The following is a 19,891-nucleotide window of genomic DNA, read 5'->3' on the forward strand; positions in this document are numbered from 1 at the left end:
TTAAGTACTGGGGCACAATTGTTAGATGTGCTAGAGACTTCTATCCTCACATCATTCTCCAGCTCCCTACCATGTGAATGAATGTCCTGCAGTCCTTGTCTGCTCTGCAGTTAAAAGAATGAAAACGTAATGAATTACAGCTTCATTGGTTTTTACATTCTGCACATGTGAAGGGAACAGGGTGAAAGGGATTTCTTTTGAAAGCTGCTGTATTTGAGCTCTGCATTAATGGCAACAGGGATAGAGAGAGGAGTGAGGAAGGTGAGAGTTGGAGGTGCTGTCATCTGCTCTCCTGGAACCTGGATCACACATTTTTTTTCAGTTGAGGAGCCAGGGACTGGTCCTAGTTCTGCTGTAGTGAGCACCTTGGACACTAGGTTGCTGCATTCCTTTGGAGTGACTGTGCTCAAACAGCATTAATTTTACAGCACAGCCCCAGTGATCCCTAAGCTTCCTCCTGCAAGAGGGAGAAGCAAGTTGTGGAAACTGGGTACTGTCATGGAAAGTGATAAAAAGCTGATTCTCTTTCCTGAGCTTTGAGCGCCTGTCTGGCGTCTCGTGGGTCCCATGGGGTCGGTTTGGTGACCTTGTCACGGCTCTCCCAGCTCTGTCACCTGCACTGTGACACACAGCTCTGCTCCCGGTCCCTGTCCCACCCGCGGCTCGGCGCTGGCCGTACTGTCCTCCTCGTGTAAACACAACTTCAAAGAATTGCTGCCAGTTGGATTGCAGGCGATACCCCCGCAGCCCCACGCTGCTCATCTCGCTGCAATTCCTTCTTTGGTGGTACTGGCGACTGCAGGCAGCTTGCAACTTCAGCTTCGGCAGAAGGACAAAAAGGGATATTTAAAGTTTATTTTCCCTCTGAAAGTGAGATGATTTCTCTTCAATAAAAAGTTAAAATGTTAGAAAAAAGGTTCATGCTGCTCACTGGTTAAATTTATTATGGCTGCATTATCAGTTTAATACATTTAGTTTGCACTTCTGCTCATATCTCTTATGTTTTTCCAGCATTTATCACTTCCCTGTAACAATTTTTATTGTGTTAAGCCTGATGTTATGAAGTCTCATTTGGAGGTGTATTTCTGAAGTAAAAAACTATCTAGCACATTTTCTCTGCAAATTAAAATAGTTATTATATGTTTCTTTTAATGTATGTGTAAAACTTTCTCGTTCTTTTTAGATTTATGCATGTAAGTTTAGCTTGAATATTATTCCTCTTAAAAAGACAGGAATTTTGTCAAGATGTCCACTGTGTTCTCAATCGAATTATAAAAAACTGAAGATGACAGATATTTCACTTTGAAAGGTGACTACTGCACAGATGAAGTTGCTACTTTTCATAAGGGTTTTTACTCCATATATCAATGTGTTTTAAGAGAGACTTGGGTCAATAATACCATGCTTTAGAATTCCCTAAATACATATTTACACAATAGACCTTAAAATATATTAGTCTATCATGTCAGCTCCTGTACACTTCTATCCGGGATGTTTTATGTCCTTAACATATGATACAATAAAACTTTATTTTATATAGCATTTTTCATACAAATTGTATCCTAAAATGCATTGTATGGGGTTAAATGAGACTTTCACAAGGTTAAAATTAAAGGCAAAGCTGAAGGCTGCAGGAAAATGAAGGGCTTTGCATGGGACAGATATATTTAATTGAACAAAGGGAACCTGAGCGGAGAATACACCGAGCTGAGAGCGTGTAAGCGTGACTGGAGCTGCAGAGCAGGATCCCTGGAAGTGGTGAGGTTATGTGAGGAAAGGCTTATTCGGTGTGAATGAAGGAGGTGGAAAGGTCACGCCTTCAGGAGCAGCTGGAGGAAGTGTGGAGTAGCTCCTGGAACAAAGAAGTTGAAAGCAGGGACTGTGTGGAGTCACTTCTTTGTAGTGGGAGTAGCAGGGGAGATGAGGGGAGAGTGTGCTGGAGGGGAGGAAGGCAGCCGAGAGCGCGGCGTGCCAGCTGAGCTGCAGGGAGGGATGGATGGCAGCAGGGTGGCAGAACACCGGGGATCTCAGCTGCTCCATCGCTGCTCGCTTCAGCCTGGCCCCGGCACACCGCAGGCACAACACACTGACAGCTCACATGCGTTTTTCCCCGGCTTTTATAATTTTTTAAATTTTTTTTTTTTTGGTCACCCTATTCATGTAAATTAAGTAAGGCTTTTTTGTATGTGATAATTATAGATAAATGTATTTAAAGTAGATCTGGATTTTGTAGTCCTCAGGAAAAAGAGGAAGAGCAATTTTTCCCCCCCGTCCCTGTCATGTGTTCGTTTTAATGAGCAATTTTAAAAAATTGAAAATAAAAGAGGAAAATGAATAGGTGTTGAACCAGCCTGTGATATGTAAATGCCAACTAGTAATTACCTAAAACCTCAATTTTCTTTCTGTTTCATCTTGCAAAACATTTCATTTCCACTGAGTGAAAACACTTAATTTGGGGCTCTGACGGCGGGAGCGCGGCGGCGGCTGCGCCGCCAGGGGGCGTGCGGGGTCCGCGCGCGGCCGGGGAGCTGTGAGGGAGCCCCGGGGCCGCGGCAGCCGTCAGGGAGCCCCGGGGCCGCGGGCCTCGCCCTCACAGGGTCGGCTTGGAAAGACCTCCGGGACCATGGAGTGCAGCCTGTGACCCAGCACTGCCCTGTCAGCTACACCAGCGCACTGAGAGCCGCGGCCGGGCTTTCCCTCACCGCCTCCCCGGGCAGCCCCTTCCAATGTCCAATCACCCTCTGAACAAATTCTTCCTGGTGTCCAACCTGAACCTCCCCAGATGCAGTTTAAGACTATGTTTTGTCCTGCCGCTTGTTTTCTGAGAGAAGAGCTCAAATCCCACCTGGCTACAACCTCCTGACTGAGAGTTGTAGAGAGCAGAAAGGTTCCCCCTGAAGCTCGTTTCTCCAGGCTGAGCAGCACCCATGACAGGGACACGGCCAGGGCCAGTTTCCTCACCCTTCATCTGGGTGCCGCTGAGATAGGTGTCACTCATAGTCCAAGTTCTGAGCACCTGGGATTTCCCCCCTCCCTTATTTTTTTTCCCTTGGTTTGGCTTTCTTTTTTCTTTTCTACTTTTTTTTTTTTTTTGGTTGGTTTTTGGGTGGAGTTTTTTGTGGCTATTTTTGGTCTTTTTTTGTGTGTGTGTGTGTGTTTATTTGTTTGGTGTGTGTTTTGTTTTTTTTTTTTTCTTTTTTTGGCTGCTATTCTGTAGTATCTTCGTTCCAGGTTCTTCATCTCAGATATGGCTCAAAGTGTGTTTCTTCCTCGCCTTTGTTCCCATGAATCTTGCTTTTCTGCCTCCCATGAATCTTGCTTTCAGCTGTATTTTTTTTCCCCCTCACTGTTTTACATGAGGGCTTTGCCATTGCTGTTACAGCATTTTTAAACTTTTCTCCATCCAACTTTGAGATCTGCCGAACTTTGTAGGTTTCTAGGTTATATCTCAACCGAAATAATTCCTGGTGTTGTGTACGTTTTCATTTAAACCTCAGTGAAATCCAGGAGCGTTAAAGCGCTGCTCCTCCCCCGAGTGACCCGCAGTTAATTCCCTGACGAGCGGCAGTGCGGTTCCGCAGCAGGGCCGGCTGCAGAGCGCGGCTCGTCCCGGGCGCGCCGGGCGGGAGCGCGGCTGGGCCGCGGCTGCGGTGCCTCCTTACTGAGATATATGGCTTCATAATTAGCCCCTTGCATTTTTCCCGAGTGCTGGCATCAGCGTTCTATGATGTGTTTCCCTGATTAACAGCTGCTTTGCAACTATTTCCGTGTGCCACCGATAACCATATTTGTCAAGTTAGTCCTGGCAGGGCACTGATTTCTTACTAAAACACAGCATTTCTGTTGCAAGGGGTTTTCTTGTTCACTGTTGTGCCAGGCTTTTAAGTCAGTCCTTGTTAAAACGTAAGTTGGCTTCAGCCTGATGCTTGTTAACAGGATTCCGGGTATCTCCTTTAGAGTAGGAGTGCAGAAACCTTTCACAGACAATTTAATCTTCCGAGCCTTGCAAACATACAGCCGTACACTGAGGGGGTGTTGCTGTAGGCTAATATATTGATCAGTTCCATTTGCCCTATAGCTTTGGCCTTCTGCTCTGGCTGAAATAGGTTGAGTGTTTGTTGATACTGCCATATTATTATTTTTTAATACACTGGAAAAAAATTAATTCCAACTTCTTTTACATACGTCATGTATATTGCCAGTGTTGATTGCTTCCGCACATGTAATGTAAACTGTCTGTGCATAGTTCATGGCCTGGGCCGCCTCTGCTTAATGAAAAGAAGTGTTGCTTTTAAACAGATACAGATCCACTCAGAAAGACAAAATACCATCCCTTGCAACGTATAATTCAGACCCAACCTTTACATCACAGGTCATCTCAAAGTCTCAGTCTATCAACAAATGCTGTTTAGTAATAACCTACAGAGGGTTCCCAGTATTAGGAAATCTATTAGAGCTCTTACAGGCTGCGCTCCCGGTGGCTTTTGAGTCTGTTTTCCATGTGGAACTCTCTTACCAAATCCTTTGTAACTTTTATTGGTAAAGATCTTTTACATTTCTGTTATTTTGTTTTTTATTTCTGAGTTGGTAGAGAATAGGCATTTGCCACAGTCCTTTAAATTTCATAGTTTATTTTTTTAATGCAAGCAACTGATAAGTAGCTTGGATTGCTTTCTTGGAAACCCTGCAGCTTTGAGCACAATAAGAAGTAAGGCTGTCTTTATCTTCCCCATTAACACAAAAGGGAGAAGAATTAGGAACGAAGGGCCTCAGCTGCTAAGCTAACCTCCAAGTGCTGTGCTTTGGCCCAGAATTTTGCCAGCCCTCTGCTCTTCTATAGCATCTGCAATAAAGTTCCAGTCTTTATTTTATATTTTTGACATTGAAGCAGAATATTTGGCCTGAATTTATGTAATTTGTCCAGTTGCAAATATAATCTATGAATAGTGACATTGATCTTTTAATTGGAAAATCAAGCTGTAGGACATGACCTGCTGCAGGATTCCACCCCTCTCTTCCCAGTCAGAAAGATGTCTTTGTGGATCCTGTCACTGCAGAAGTGGTGGCGGGAAAGCAAGTTTATGGGATTGACTGGCTTTTTAAAAACCAAATGCACTCTCTTTAATACAAGTACCTGATCCATTAGATAAAGCCACTCTGCTTGTCCGTGCATGCTGGAAATCTAAGAATCAACACAGTGATACAATGCTCATTATTTGGCAGTGTCCTAATACCATAAAAATTTGGAGAAGTGTTACAAATGCTACAGAAATAGTATGGAACGATGTTAGCAGCTGAGTCAGAGTGCTATTTGCCACATGATTTTTTTGGCTGTACATAGGACTGCAAGTCTTCTCATCTTCCTCCTCCTTTTTCTGTTGTTTAAATTATGGAGTGCAGTTGCTCTTGTTTGTGCAAGGAAAATGATCCATAGAAGGTAGAGAAATTCTTGTGTATGTTTGTTGAAAATATTGGCATTTTGACATGGCCAAAATTGCTTTGTAAGTTAGTCGTGTATACGAGATTAATTATAAAAATGAAGACATTTCATCTCAGCCTATAGGAACGAGTGCTCAGAGGTAAATGTAAACACAGTATGAGAAACATGGGATTACCGGAGGGAGGAATACATGTCCAGGATTCTTTTTATGGAGTTGTTGTTGCTTGTAATTTCATTTTGTTTTAAGATTAAAAAGGCTGTGAATAATGGAGGAAGTAATGCAGGGGAGAGATAAAACAGAAGTTTATTTTGGACTGAAATTTACTACCAAAATGTTTACATCTTTATAAGGCAAAAATAAGCTTTAATAAAGGGTTAGAATCAATGAAATGTTCACATGGTTGTGATTGAATTAGCACAATGAAAAATACTGCTTATTTCTCACAGGTTTTGTAATACTTAAAAATTGATAATTAAATATAAGAGCTTGCAGAACTGCAAGTCTGCAGGCCGTTCGTGTCTATCTCACTAAATGTGGGAGGGAGTGTTAAGGAGTGTCTGAAGACACAAACAAGTAATTATTGTTAGAAGGAGAGTGGCTTTGATATGTTCACGTGTCTGTCAGTCTGCTCATTTGGGCATCTTTCTTATTCAGCATATTATCTTAAGGTTATTAGTTTGGGCGCTTTATATTTCTGCATCTGGCACAGCAATATCAGCACAGTGTAAATCTGCGATTTGCCTGTCACCTGCATTTCTGCTGGAGACAGATCAAGTGCACATAAATGAAGCCAAAGTATACTTTATGTGGGGTGGTTTTTACTCTGCTGTTTTGTGGTTCAAAATTACTGAATGGAACTTAAGGAAAAAATGCAGGAAAACAAGAAAATGAAAAGAATTAAAAATACCCCATTCATTTTATCCTCCCAACTTTGAAGTGTGCTGGGACTTTGTCAAATTCCCGTTAAAATAAATATGTCAATTTCATCTCTCTTCCAAATTCATTTATCATGCTTTTTTAAAAGGTGTTTTCTGCTTTACCTGATGTTTAAATTGGATTCGCTCGTTTATGCTGTTCTTTGCTGTATCCCCCATGTTTTTCTTAAATGAATTAGTAATGACAGCGTACTCCATCATACCCTCTCTACAGCCACTTTAAGGGAAGCCTGGTGATCTAAACCTTTTAACCTATTAAAGATGATTTTCCCCAATTGAATCAGACCCACCACAGGTGTAATAACTAATCATTTAAACTACACCTGCTATTATGTATTTTTAAGCCATTATGCATGTTGGATAGATGATAATTCATGTTTATTGCATTGTCCAATGGATCCGTTTTGCCTACACTAGCCTGATTAATGTATTTAAAGAAATAAGAGATGCAATTTAAAAGAAAAAAACATTGATGGAATGCACTGAGGAGTACATTGAAAGTGCCATTAAACCCATCAGAACTTTGCTCTCTGACCAGAAATGCATATTCGAAGTGTTTGATTCAAACACAAAGTGAAACTTAGTGATTTCAGGAGTGATGCTGTATTTTCCCTTCTTTTTCTGCTGTCAAAGTTTTGGAAACCTTTTTGGAACTGAATTCCAGAAGCTGTATTTTAAGATAAACTCTTAAAGACCTGAATAACATGGGTCTAGCATATTAGGATTGTTAATTTTAGCACTAGAGAAGGGAAGTAATCTCTTCCACTAGTTCACATGGATGTGCTGTTAGCACATTATTCCTTATGATGGCACAATCAGAACAGATGTTTTTGTATAAAAGTGGAGGGAATCACTGGTGCAGTAACATGTAATAATGTGTATAACACCATAGGGAAGTATGTGGGAAATGGAACTACCATATGAAGAAAAAAATCAAATACCTTTCACTGGCACTAAATGGAAATGTAAATATCTAGTGCTATTGTTGTTGATGCCATTGAGTATTATCCCAGACTTTACCCTTTGCTTCTATAAGTGCTCTGTTATAGGTGCTCTTTCTTAAAGAAGGAGGTAGACATCAGTTTGTAGACAAAAGTCATCTGTGGCTTTTGCTGGTGTGCAATATAAATTTAACTACTTGCCTACCCATTTGTGTCATTCCAAGTGACTTTTTTGATTGTTGTTATGTGATCCAAAACATGTGAAGTCGCATCTTCTCTAGTCATGAGAAGCTGAGGTTTATTTATTGTTTCAATAAATTAGAATGATGGCAGAAAGGCCTTAATCTCTTAGAATCTGCAGGGAGCTTTAAGTCAGATAGAAAGGAAGCATTCTTACAATAAGCCAACTGTTGCAGATCCCATGCATTGATTCAAGGCTGGCTTTAACTGCAGGAGCCTACTTAGGTAAGAAGATCACAATGTAAATAACAGAAACACGTAATAATCTTAAAGGAGTTTTTTGGTAGAGCTGCTCCCAAGCAATTAAACAAGAAACAGAAACTTCTAGGCTAAACATCATAATTGTGCTGTCTGTTCAGAGTTAAACCACAAACTCTGGTACTTGTTGAACCATTTATGAAAGTTGGTGTTGTCTCCAGACAATCTCCATGTGATGGCTGTGTTGTCTTGCCTTGCAGTCCACAGAGCCTAATATAAAGTAGGGATTTGACCATGTCTAACTTGGATCTTTTCTCTCTTTTTTTTCTCCAATCCTCCTACCCTCTTCAGATTGTGACAGCAGTGAAATTTTTACAGAATCCACGAGTCCGCCAAAGTCCTCTTGCAACCAGAAGAGCATTCCTGAAGAAGAAAGGTATGAACTCTTTAGGTTGTGATCTCAATGATAATGAGGGACCATGAATTAATGTAAAGTCAAAATGTATTGCTGTGGAATATTAGATGTTACGGACAAAGCAATTAGTCTGTCCCAAAAGAAGATCTGAGGTTTATAAGAAATATCAGTCTCTTTTCTTCCCAACTGACTAGTGCAATATTTGCACCAGATGTGGAATTGTAGAATACAAAAGACACATGGGAAATTTCTGGTTGACTGTTATCAGATCTTTTCTGCAAGGAGGACAGTTCATAGTTGTGGACTAGCTGGTCAGTTCAAACCTTACTCACGCTGGCATTAGAATGGCCAATCTCTGGGTGAAAAGGTCAAATGTTTCTAAAGAGAGCCAGAGAGAGGCAAAGAACCTGGTAAAAGTCAACAAGGTCAGGTTAAGGTCAAGCTTGGGGTCAGCCTGACTTTCAGGCTGAAATGGTAAACTACTGGCTGAGTTTAGCCTTTTTCTATAGCAGGGATGAACAGATCCTGACAAATCCTATATCATCTTCGTGAGGTGCAGCATACTTTGGTCATTGCCTACAGAAAATTTATTTTACTTTCTGACTCATAGTGGAACTATCTTTTGTTCCTATTTTATTTCTAAAGTTTTTATCCCACAACTTGCAGTGCATTCCAGGTGATGTTCAGTCTGTATTTTGCTACAGTCCTGGGACCATATTGCTTACCACAAGACATAAATAACAACAATTTTAACTTGAAGTTAATGACATGTGTTGTAGAGCACTGTAAGATGTTGAAATGATACTGAAAACACAAATTCCAAACTTCAGAGGGAAGTGACCCACATACACATTGAAGTTATATACTGCAAGGTACATCAAATTCTAGAGCTAAAGATCTTGAGCTTTGAAAAGTAGGGAAGCCTATGAAGTATGTATTTTTCTGTTTGGAGTTATGAGCTGCTTATTGAGATGCCTGAGACCTGAAGTCATGAGATGGAGAGTTCGAATATATGCACCAGTTTGCTCATCCTGAATAGCAGAGAACCTAGAAGGGAATGGCAGCCTTGTGTTTTGGCAATGATGTCATGACAAGTAGTTTAGGGGCACATCATTTGAGTGTGATCCTCTCGCTGCTTGTCCTAGTGCCAGTTAAGAGGGCATTCCAATCACGTAGAGATGTTGCTTGCCCTGCCCTGCCATCAGGATGACATTAAAATTTGGAGCCTGTTGGTCGCTGTGCACCATGAGTTTTTCCTTGAAATATGTGGACCTACGGGGAGTAATTAATCATAAAAGCTTGGGGATTTCAACTCTATCATCGAAGCAATGAAGCAAGGGAAAGCTGAGCCTAAAAGCTGTGCTGATTACCCGGGGTAACCTGATACAAAATCTATTGTTGCCGAGAGATCCTTAGCCCCCAGTATATCATGCAATATTATAACTGCCTGATCTTCTGTGCTGACAATGACCAGTTAGTCCTCATTTTCTCTCTCAACACAGCTGGGTTAGAATTTCATTTGCAGAAGGTATTTAGAGCAATTTAGAGACAAATGTCTCTGGTGTTTGCTCTGCACTTCCCCACCGCAGGCTTCGCTGAACAGTTTTTCGTATCAGGAGCTCCATCTAATCTGTTTAATTTTAATAAATCCCTGACTGGGAGAAGAGGAAGGGTGGAGAGATGGAGGCGCAGAGAAACTGTGGCCGGACTAATGCTTCTTATGAATTACTTGGCTAATAATTACTAAAGAGCAGAAATGGTTTGGTAGAACTGTTTGTTTGTTCCTGTGTGTTAATTAGCCCCCCTTCCCTCTGTGCTAATTGTTCTTTTTCTAAACTTAACCATAGGAGATAGGAAGGAGTAGGGTGCAGTAGAGCCCTGTACCCAGCAGTTACTGGAAATATGTCCATATGGAACGTGGCCTGTGTTCTGTGCTGGCGTGGTACCTATGTGGTCTAGCAGATGGAGTCAGTTCTTGAAACATAGATGTCGTGGCTGGTTTAGGCCCGAGTAGATGAGGCTTTGGTAGGCTGTTCCCCCTGTTCTCTGATGTACAGTCCCTGTCATCCCAGTGAAAATGTTTATCCCCGTTTGAGGCTGTCTGGTAGGAAAAGGTTGAAAAAGGTCCTGCGAGCCTGACTTGGCTTAAGAAATTTCACTTCTGAGACTCACAGAGGTGGTTCTGCCTAGAATTACAATATTTTCTTCTTTTTCTTATAAGCATCTCCTTCCTCATAAAGGCCAATCAAATTTTATTTCCTTTTAGTATAGGAGCTGGATTTGGTTTAATACATTTTAGAGAGATGAGAAGTGAAAGTTTCTGCAGGATTCTCAGCTGGACTGGGTTTGGTGAAACAGTTGTTGTAGAGGCTGAAATCAGGTGTTCCTGGTTCTGTGCAGTTCAGGTGGTGCTGAACTGCTCTGTCTGGCACATGGGGTGACAGAGTGTTGATGACAGTTGGGAGAGTGAGGGTATCCTGGATTTGTTAAAGGGCTTTCAAAAGTCAGATGAGATTTCTCTGTTGTCTTAAGCACTTTTAAATTCCCATATACAGAGGCATTAATGAGAAACATGAAGTTATTAGAATCATTTATCATTTTCTTTGAAGCTTACACTGGCATTTTGTGTAATTTATGACATTTCCTCCTTTTTATCATGAACTTCTTCAGATGAAGGGAAAAACAGCTGTTTCCCCTCAGAGTATCTGAAAGAAAAGAAAGAAAAAAAAGATGCTGTTTGTTTTTTGTCCAACTCGCTGATTCTGCTGATGACATGCCACAGAATCAGCGGCGCCTTGGGAGTAATTAGACAGCATGTGGGGCTTAAACCCTTGTGGAAATGTGTCTGTCATTTAACTGTTGTGCCTCAGATGTCCTGCACTGCTCAGTTACCCATCCGGTAACTTGTGTGGCTTGTTAATTTTGTGTGCTCTGAATCTCTTAAGTTCTGGCAAGACAGAGAAAGGGGGTGGAAATGCACTAGACATGGCAAGCTCTGTTTTCAGGGTGCCGGGTTTTTGGGGCAGAGAAGGGGAAAACGGCGAGGTTACAGCCTTGTTGTGTCATCTTGGATGAAGAACTGTTTTCTTAGTTGCTTGTTCTCTTCATCTGTAAAATGACGACAGTAATGCCTTTCCAGAGTTAGATTGTGGGAACTGATGAAAGCATGTGAAGAGCTCAGAAATAATAGTGGTGGAAGAACAGGGGTGCATTAAAGCAAGTTAATGTACAATTGTTGAGTTATGGTGGGAAAATGTCCACTAAGAAGGTTTTCTGCAGTGCATCAATGTTCCAGAAAATTTTTCCAGCATCAAGATGCCAGACTATGGTGATTTCTGAAGAGATGAAAAAATTATTTAATTCTACATGCCCTTCCCAGTCAGAGCTCAAAGGCACTTGATCCTCTGGAAACAAATGCTGTCAGCCCCAGAATTTAAGTCGAAAACTGACTTAAATTTCTTCCTCTTTCTGTAGTCTGCATTCTTGGAAGTTGAATCTGCCTTTCCCCCTTTGTCAAAGGAACCCAAGTGAATCACCTTCAGGACCTGAAGGATGGGGGCACAGCCCACTGCTGCAGGGCTTAAAAAAAAAGCAAATTCTTCAGCAGATTTCAATTTAACCCTCTTTTATTACTCTTTTTTTTTTTTTTTTTTCATAATTTAAGTCCATTTCATGAGGCAGTTTGCATGTCCTTGAATGGAATCTCGTTACCATGAAAGCTTTTTTAGCATTGATTTCATAACAGTCTTAATTTAATAGTGCCGTCATTACTGAGAAGCTCTGAGAGTGAGGCCCCAGCTTTCCAGGTCACTGACCTTTTAATTACAAACCTTGTTCTGATGGCCAGGTTATCGACTGGACAGCTCCCAGCTCCTGCCCCCAGCATGAAGATGAAAATAACTGCCTTTCCTCCCCCACTTCAGAAAAGGGAGGAAAAGAAAAGTAACCTCTTGTGTTTCCAAAATTAATTTTCTCCTTCAGCTTTACTTTGTAATTAATTCTTTAACATGTCTCCGTGAAGCTCAAACAGTTTTTGCAAAGGCTTTTCTTGAGAAGAAAATACAATGCAAGCCAATGGAGTCCAGTGCCAACTCAGCTGGAAAAATAGAGTTAGTAACCTATGGTGTCAAAATACCTATTTAGGGCAAAATGCTCTGGCTCTCCAAACCTTATTCTTTTCTAGAAAGTACCATGTTTGATACACAAATGTGGGATTAGACCATAAGTGCTGACTGTTCAAGGAATGCTAGGTGACTTGTCCTTCTCTTGAAACTTCCTGTCAGGATGTGGATTTGGGAGATGGTGAAGAAAAGGAGTAAGGGCTTTCATTCACTGTTTTGCTAGTGTGGGTGATGCTGTGGTGGATTTGTGCTGAAGACAGTGTTGGTAGTACAGAGGTGTTTTAGCTGTATCTGAACAGTGCTTAAACACAGAGCCAAGGCCTTTTCCACTTCTCACCCAGACAGTGAGGAGGCTGGAAGTGCATGAGAGGATGGGTCAGCTGACCCCAGCTGATCAAGGGACACAAGTATAATCTGCTCAGTGTTCTCAGCACAAATCCAAAACATAGCCCTGTACTAGCTACTGTAAAAACGGTGCACTATCTCAACCAGACAATTGCACAACTGGTGTGTGAGTGAGGCTTGTCCTGTTTTGTCCTTGCAGCTCAGGTAACTTGTTCTCTAGCTGCTCACACCTATGCCTGCACAGACCTCATCACTTGCACTTGCAAAGCTACAAGCAAGACCTGGAGTTCAGATACTGATAGCAAAAATTTATTGCAAGAGCAAGCTTAATGTTTTAAGTTTCTAGTACAAATCAACACACAGCAAGAGAAAGTTCACTAGCATAGGTAGAAGCAGGGAGGTGCTTTCTGATTATTTAAGAAGTTTGCAGCAGGTGTTCAAGTAGTGTAAAGTAACTAACATCTTGTGTAGACTTACAAAAATGACTGTAGAGGTTGCATGGAAGTAAGCACTTTCATGATGCTTTTCGTTTCAGGATTTTGGAGCACATTGTACCCATTAACTATGGAAACTTTGCAGCTGGTTGCATGGAGCATGTAGGATGGTGTTTATAGGGTTATCATCTATCATTATCAGAATCACAGTTTGATCTAGATCTCACTGTGCTTCCCACTAAAAAGCATCCACCTCTGAGGTAGATGACAGCAGCTGTTCAACATGACTTTGTGATTTTTAGGAGAGGAAATGAAGAATACTTTATCTAAGTGATCTTGCAGAGGGAGCTTTAGGGATAGAGAATGTAATTACTGAGTAAAAAATTTACTAAGATTCTTGAAAAGCACCATGGGATATTTAATTACTAAAGATGGTTGTGCCTCTGTTTATGACTGTGCAAGACAGCTAGTGTGCCTTGTAATATTTTGCTGGGTTAAAGAAAAATATGTCCTACACCTGTCATGCAACCAGTTTGTCTTTAAGTGCCTCCCATCCAAGCTTTGGCTCTACACAACCCTGCATAAATGGGGAAATGTGATTGTCTCCCAAAGAGCTTATTAGGGAACTTAAGAATGAAGAGTGAGAGAATGAAAGCTGTCATTGCTAACAAACTCACACCAGTTCCTATCTAAATCAGCATTAGGGGTAATCACATCCATTTGTGGCACTCTGCTGTATTTGCCCTGTGCTGATAATGTTCAACATACACATTTCCACTCCTGGAGTATCATAATGCACAGGAATAGATGTGCTTGTGATCCAGAAATTAGTTCCACCTTTCTGTGTTTTGTATTAGTTGCCTTCTTTTTAGTTCCTGAAAATGATTGAGAATCACTATCCATCTGTGAGAAGGAGATGCATTCCTGTCCTGCCACTCCTTTGCACGCGGATCTGTCACCTGCTGTTCAGTACCAGCCTATTCATCATGCTGACTCTTTTCCCCCATCAATTTAACCACTATTTGTGATGTCTGAGCTGGTCATGAACTGTATGGGTTTTCTTGGCTTCTTTGGTGACAAGGAATGTACGAAAATGTGGTAAAGTGCTCAACCTTAGAACATCCTGGGAATCAGATATGGTGCTTCTTTGGAGGGTTTTGGGAAGAATATTGTTGAAGAAACCCTTCACTATCATTCCTCAAGATTTGAAAGGAAGTTTGGAAAAACTAGTCCGTTTAGTCCCTATAAACATGGAGAAATCAGTTTATTGCTCATCTCTGACTGTTGTCCCAGTCACTAGTCATTTATGAGGGGGCAGAAAACCACCTGACATCAGGTTAGACATAACTGCCCATGTGATGCAGTGTACAAAGGAAGCCAATCCTTTCTTGGCTTGAAAATTATTGATAAATTGGAACAGACCGGTTTGATGCTTAGGAAGTTGTGCATGCTGCAAAATGCTGTTTGTAAGCTTAATTTTAAGAAATAATTGGAATGTCATGGGTTTAATGATGTCTCTCCACTTGGCTATCTGACAGTGACTATTTAATGTAAAAGAGCCGTTAAAAATGGCTTTGCAAAATTAACTCCTATTGCTCATTGAGTGTATTTTGAGTCATATCTGCCTTGTTTACTGAGAAAGTAACATTTCCATTCCTGGTAGTACTGAAAAAACAATATGATTACAGCAGAGTGAATTGAAGTCTACCTAGAAGATAATGCTAAAATAGTCAATTATATTCCGAGGCCTGAAATCGTTAGCCTTAGTGATGGGCAAAAAAGACCCAGCCCCTAAGGCTGACTTGTAAATTTAAATATTTATTTATAATGCTTTTGAGTGAAAGTAATGCCAATTCCCAGAGAAAGTCACTTCTGTAGTTACAATCTAAAAGCAGGCATGGGAGATCTGAGACCTGACTGCTTCCTTGGCTTTGGGTAAATTTCTTGTTTGCAGCTTGCCCATCTGTAAAATGGGGTTAATTACCACTTTTGCCGTATTGACTCAGTAAGATTTATGTTAGCTGTGTTCATAAACTGCTCTGATATGCTTGTTTCAGAGTTCTTGGTGCTGCCGTGTGTGATTTTTGAAGGTACTGCAGTAAAAGCCACACTTTCAGAGAGATTAGGAGTTTACTTCCATCAGCTGTGTATGGGAGGGGAAAGCTGCAAACTTTAGAATGTCAGAATGTCAACGCTCAGGCAGATTGCGTGCAATCCTAATCCAGCCCTGCAGCTTTGACCTTTGAAGAAAGATTCACCTTGAGATGGTTGAAGAAATCTTTGTATGTTTGTCTAAAAATATTTCTGTGACAGAAGGAATTTGTTTTTCATGGTCATCCAGCTCAGGGTTTCCCCACAGTCTTCTGAGAACAAGTAAATGAATTCAGCTTCTGACCTGCTCTGAGATCGAGCCCAGTGTTCTAAGTCTAAGGAGACAGCCTTCCCTCTTGAGGCTAAAACAGAGAGTGTAGTGAGGATAATCTGTGGTGTTCTGCTGAAATCCATTTCAGACCTAATGGTACTTTTCCTGCTAGAAAAGGTAAAATAAGTTCCTCTATGAGATAATTCTCTAGGATCTCTTAGACAACTTTTCTGTTCTGTTTAAAATTAGATCTTGGGTCCCCTTGATCATGAAATCCTACTGTTTGCTTTTCTGCTGCAAACTCTTAATTTTAGTCTGGAGTGCAATCATTCTTTTCTTAACTAAGAGGTTAATTTAGTTTTTGGTTCATTCCTTGCTATTCTTTCTCCTGGAGCCTAGTCCAGGTAACTCCACTTCTCCTGGAGCAGAGCACAGAATTCATTCTCATGAAACCTGAGGCGCTCTGAAGTAAAAACTGTTGACTTTGTCCTACTGTGCAAATGTGCATTGCTTTTAGCAAGACAATAAAGGGTAAATGGGGTGATCTCTGCTCCTGCAGAGAGGTCAGGTGGTTACATTACACAATCTTCTAGAGCATCTTGCAGCAAATACATGGGTTATATTAAAAGTTGCAATCATATCATTTTTTAAAAGTAAATTGCTGACCTTATGCAGTGGAATCAGCTTTATTGAATTTCGCCAAAAATGCGTTTATAATCCCCCCACCCCTGCATACACATGATATTCATGTCCTTGCTGCCCATGTGGAAATGTCCCTTTTTACGGTGATAAAATTAAATTTGTCTTTGTCTCTGCCTTACCTCACCTTTTAAGATTCCATCCTTTAGAGACACCAGTGGATATCCATACCAGAGAATGAAGATGGGCAATATCCCTGCATGGCTGGCTGGCTGATTGTGAGCCAACTGCCACGGAACAAATAAATAAGCATTTCACATTTAGAGGACAAATCAAGCTGAGGACAGGTATAATATGGGTATTTTTCTTGGAGTGTTTTGGCCTTAGCATAGGTAAGAATTTATTTTGACTTGGAAGTACCTACACTTTGCTTCTGGATTTTTTCTAATTGCTATGCAATATGAAACGTAAAATTCACTAACAGCTGTTGTGTTACTCGTAGTACTGTGTTACATGCCCTTCTTTGATAATAACTTGCAGTATTCGGTGGTTTTTAGTGCAATACAACAATAACTAACCATAAAACTCTCTGGGCTTTGGCCACCTACAGCCTCCTTCCTGAATTCACTTGAAAAAAAGGTGTTACATAGCATGCTCAAGAATTTAACACACCTATTTCCCATATTTCTATGCCACTTTGCATCTTCAAAGTACTCTACAAATATTGGCTGACTAGGCTTGTGACACCCTTTATGAAACGGCAAGATTATAAGATTAATTTGAAGCATTTCAGATTACATTTTTTCCTCTTCATTAGACCCTTATATTCTCAAAAGAGTTTGCAAACTCCACATTTTAGTGGGAAGCTGAGGAATTTTAGGTGGGGACACTGAGGCAGATGTATTAACAGTTAGATCTGAGATAATTCTGACTGCCAGCCATAGATCTATAAATACAACCATACTGTGCTATATTGTCAGTGTGATGTACTGTATAGAATTTTCAGTAAAATTACTTAAGGCATTTTCATGTTCACCACTATTCCAACCCAAGCTGCTTTGAGGGTTGGTGGAAGAGGTTAAGCTGTTTTTATTCAATAAAATCAACACAAACCATCGAAGTAAAGGAAGGGGCAGGTTGGCCTCTGCAGTGTTAACCTGGATCCCTTCTTACAGCATCCCCCAGCTTGGTTTTTTATGTAGTGTTTAAAAGACTGTTGCTCAGAGGTACTGGAAAGAATATCAGAATGTCATTACTCCTGCTTTTCAAGTAACCAGGAGAATGCAGCTGTTAAACTCAGGATATAAAATACATGTTTAAAAGATGACTCTGTATGTGTTTAAAAAAGAGAGCGAGAGAGGATTCAAGGGAACCAAAAAATAGCAGGTTCCATTACTGTAATTAAATGGCAGCATTTAACCTATCAGGCCGTTGCGTGTGTGTGAGAGACGAGCAGGGAGCTGCATTTGAAATGATCTCTGTCTTCCTTGGGGGATAGAGCAGTTAAATAATTTGTTTGCGAGGTGTGAGTGTAGTGTCGGGTAAAGCGAGTGCTGGTGTGTGTAAAGCTGGGGTAGCTGAGGATGGCATTCAGCAGCATATGCACTGGCAGGAGGAACACACGCTGCTCTTGCCCCTTTGCTGGCTTCTCTGCAGTCAGGGCCTCACCTGGTCCCACATATTTCATCATAAAAGCAGAGCTTTTCCCACGCCAGGCTACTTGAGACAGACAGCAGTAGCAGTAAAAGAAAACCAGGGAGGAAATAGAGGAAGAAAAGAATCAGAGTCAGTTTTGTGAGCTTTTTTCCCAATGTCTGCTGTAAGGGCCGAGTTGTTTTATGCCATCATTGCACCTGGCACTCAGGAGTCTGGGGGCTGTGGCATCCCTGGGCACCAAGGAGCAAGCTGCTGCTCGGGGGTCTGCCCCTTAAGCAGCACATCAGACAGTGTTCGTGTGCCTGGCATGGTTCCTGTGCTCTGAGGCTGTGGGCTGCAGAGCCACGTGGGGAGAGAGGGATCTGCTGAGGGCAGCCCTGGCGCTTCATCACTGACCTCGACCCTGCACAGCCCTTTGGGCAGACTGTGCAGTGATGGTGGTCCACTTTTGGCATCCCAGAGAGGAGACACAGTCTCACATAGTGCTCAGAAGGGGCTATCTTCCCATTTTTATTAACTCCCTTTCTATTTGTACAGTGATTCCTTTGTTTAGGGAATATTTCCTAGCCCAGGAACTCCAAGAGCTATCCTCACACTTTGAACTGCTTCAGCTGCCTCCCCTCCTGATCTGACTTCTGTTATGTTGCAGGAACATGGCCCTAAGTGTTTCTTAATGTTCACTCTGCTTTCTGTGTGAGTTCTGTATAGCCACTCCCATTTTAATTCCTGGGCTGGAGGTTTTGTGATGCATTAGAAGACAACAGAGAGTGTTAAAAATACAGATATTTCTGTATTTCCTTATTGAATATTCAACCCCAGTGACTGGATTTTGAGGGGAGCACTGGGCTGAAAGGAGACCAGAGCAATGCCCTGTCTTTTAGCACTCAGTCAAAACAATCCATTAGTCCTTGATGAGATTTAGAAATCTGAAACTACTTCCATAGATGATCTACCAAAAAAAGGGTATAAATATGTTATTTGAATAAATCATTTGCTATATGCACTCAAGTGCATAGAAGGCATGTATAGATTCTCAAACCTGTCAGTCTTTGCACACCATGATTGTGCCAGTCTGAAATGTTTTAGAAAAGATACAGTGTAATATTATTTCTCTTTCCCAGAGTAGAAACTGAGGCAGATGGAGGTTAAATGGCCTACACAAGGTCAATAGCAAGGCTGGGAATAGAACACAAATGTGTAGAGGCTTTTTATTATACTAATAAGGAAACTCTGGAGGTGTGTTTGGCATGGTAATCGGAACCCCAGAGAACTAGAAGCAGTTACTGTGTTCTGTGCATGTCCCGAGGGAGCAATGATGAAACTCCTTTTCTACCTTACCACTCCAGTTCTCCGTGTGTGGTCACCACAGTTTTTATACCACTTAACCTCGTTATTTTTAGTATTGTTAGCATTAGTCGTCCTTTGGGCGTTTAATCCAGGCTCTTTAATTTTCTCTGGAGCCCTGAAGAGGCCCTGTGGAAGCCACAAGGGGAGAAAAAAAAAGCAATAAACAAACCAAAAGATGAAAAATCATCTTTTGAAACTTCTTCTATTTTGTTGACTTGTCCCCTAATGTTTTTTGTCTTTGTTGTTCTTTCATCATGAAGGACCCTGCTTAAATGTCTAATCTTGGTTTCTTAAAAGTTAATTTACTATTGTTTCTTTCTTCCCCACCCAAGATTAACATCCTGTGTGATGACATAGATGGTTGTTGTCTAAATGGATGTGATGTAAGCAACAAAATTGTGTGGGGTGGGTGGAGAAATATTTATATACTTGTGTTAAAAATTACAAAGTAGGTTTGTCTTTTAAACAGAAGGTATTTCAACACTGTTACTGGCAGCATCAGCCTTTAATTTTACAGGTGGCTACCTTTCTAGTAACATTCAGCAAATATTTTAATGGCCTGTAAAAAATTTCTCAAAAACAGAATAATGAGGAACGAGAGTGATTTATAATCTGTAATGAATTCTTGCTGATGTTGTCTTTTTATAATAGTGTAGTAGCATCTCTGTTTTTCTGGGGGAAGCGCAAACCAAATTTACCTGAAACATTTGTACCATTATAATTGAATATGTAGCATTTAGATGTAATTTTCTTAATTCAACTTATCTTCTTAGTGTGATGTTACCTGACTCACAGGTGTCTAACACTAATTCCACTT

At 41.0% G+C, this 19,891-nt stretch overlaps 1 protein-coding gene across 1 annotated transcript in view; it reads left to right on the top strand.

Moving 5' to 3' along the window:
• The window catches only part of PEX14 (peroxisomal biogenesis factor 14), a 66,082-nt gene that overhangs the window by 23,439 nt on the left and 22,752 nt on the right, over positions 1–19,891 (top strand). Inside the window, 1 exon segment of the mRNA XM_059866870.1 lies at positions 8,107–8,191. Within this exon segment, the coding sequence (XP_059722853.1) occupies positions 8,107–8,191 (85 nt within the window).

Source organism: Haemorhous mexicanus, chromosome 23 (assembly GCF_027477595.1).
Source record: "Haemorhous mexicanus isolate bHaeMex1 chromosome 23, bHaeMex1.pri, whole genome shotgun sequence".
NCBI lineage: Eukaryota > Metazoa > Chordata > Aves > Passeriformes > Fringillidae > Haemorhous > Haemorhous mexicanus.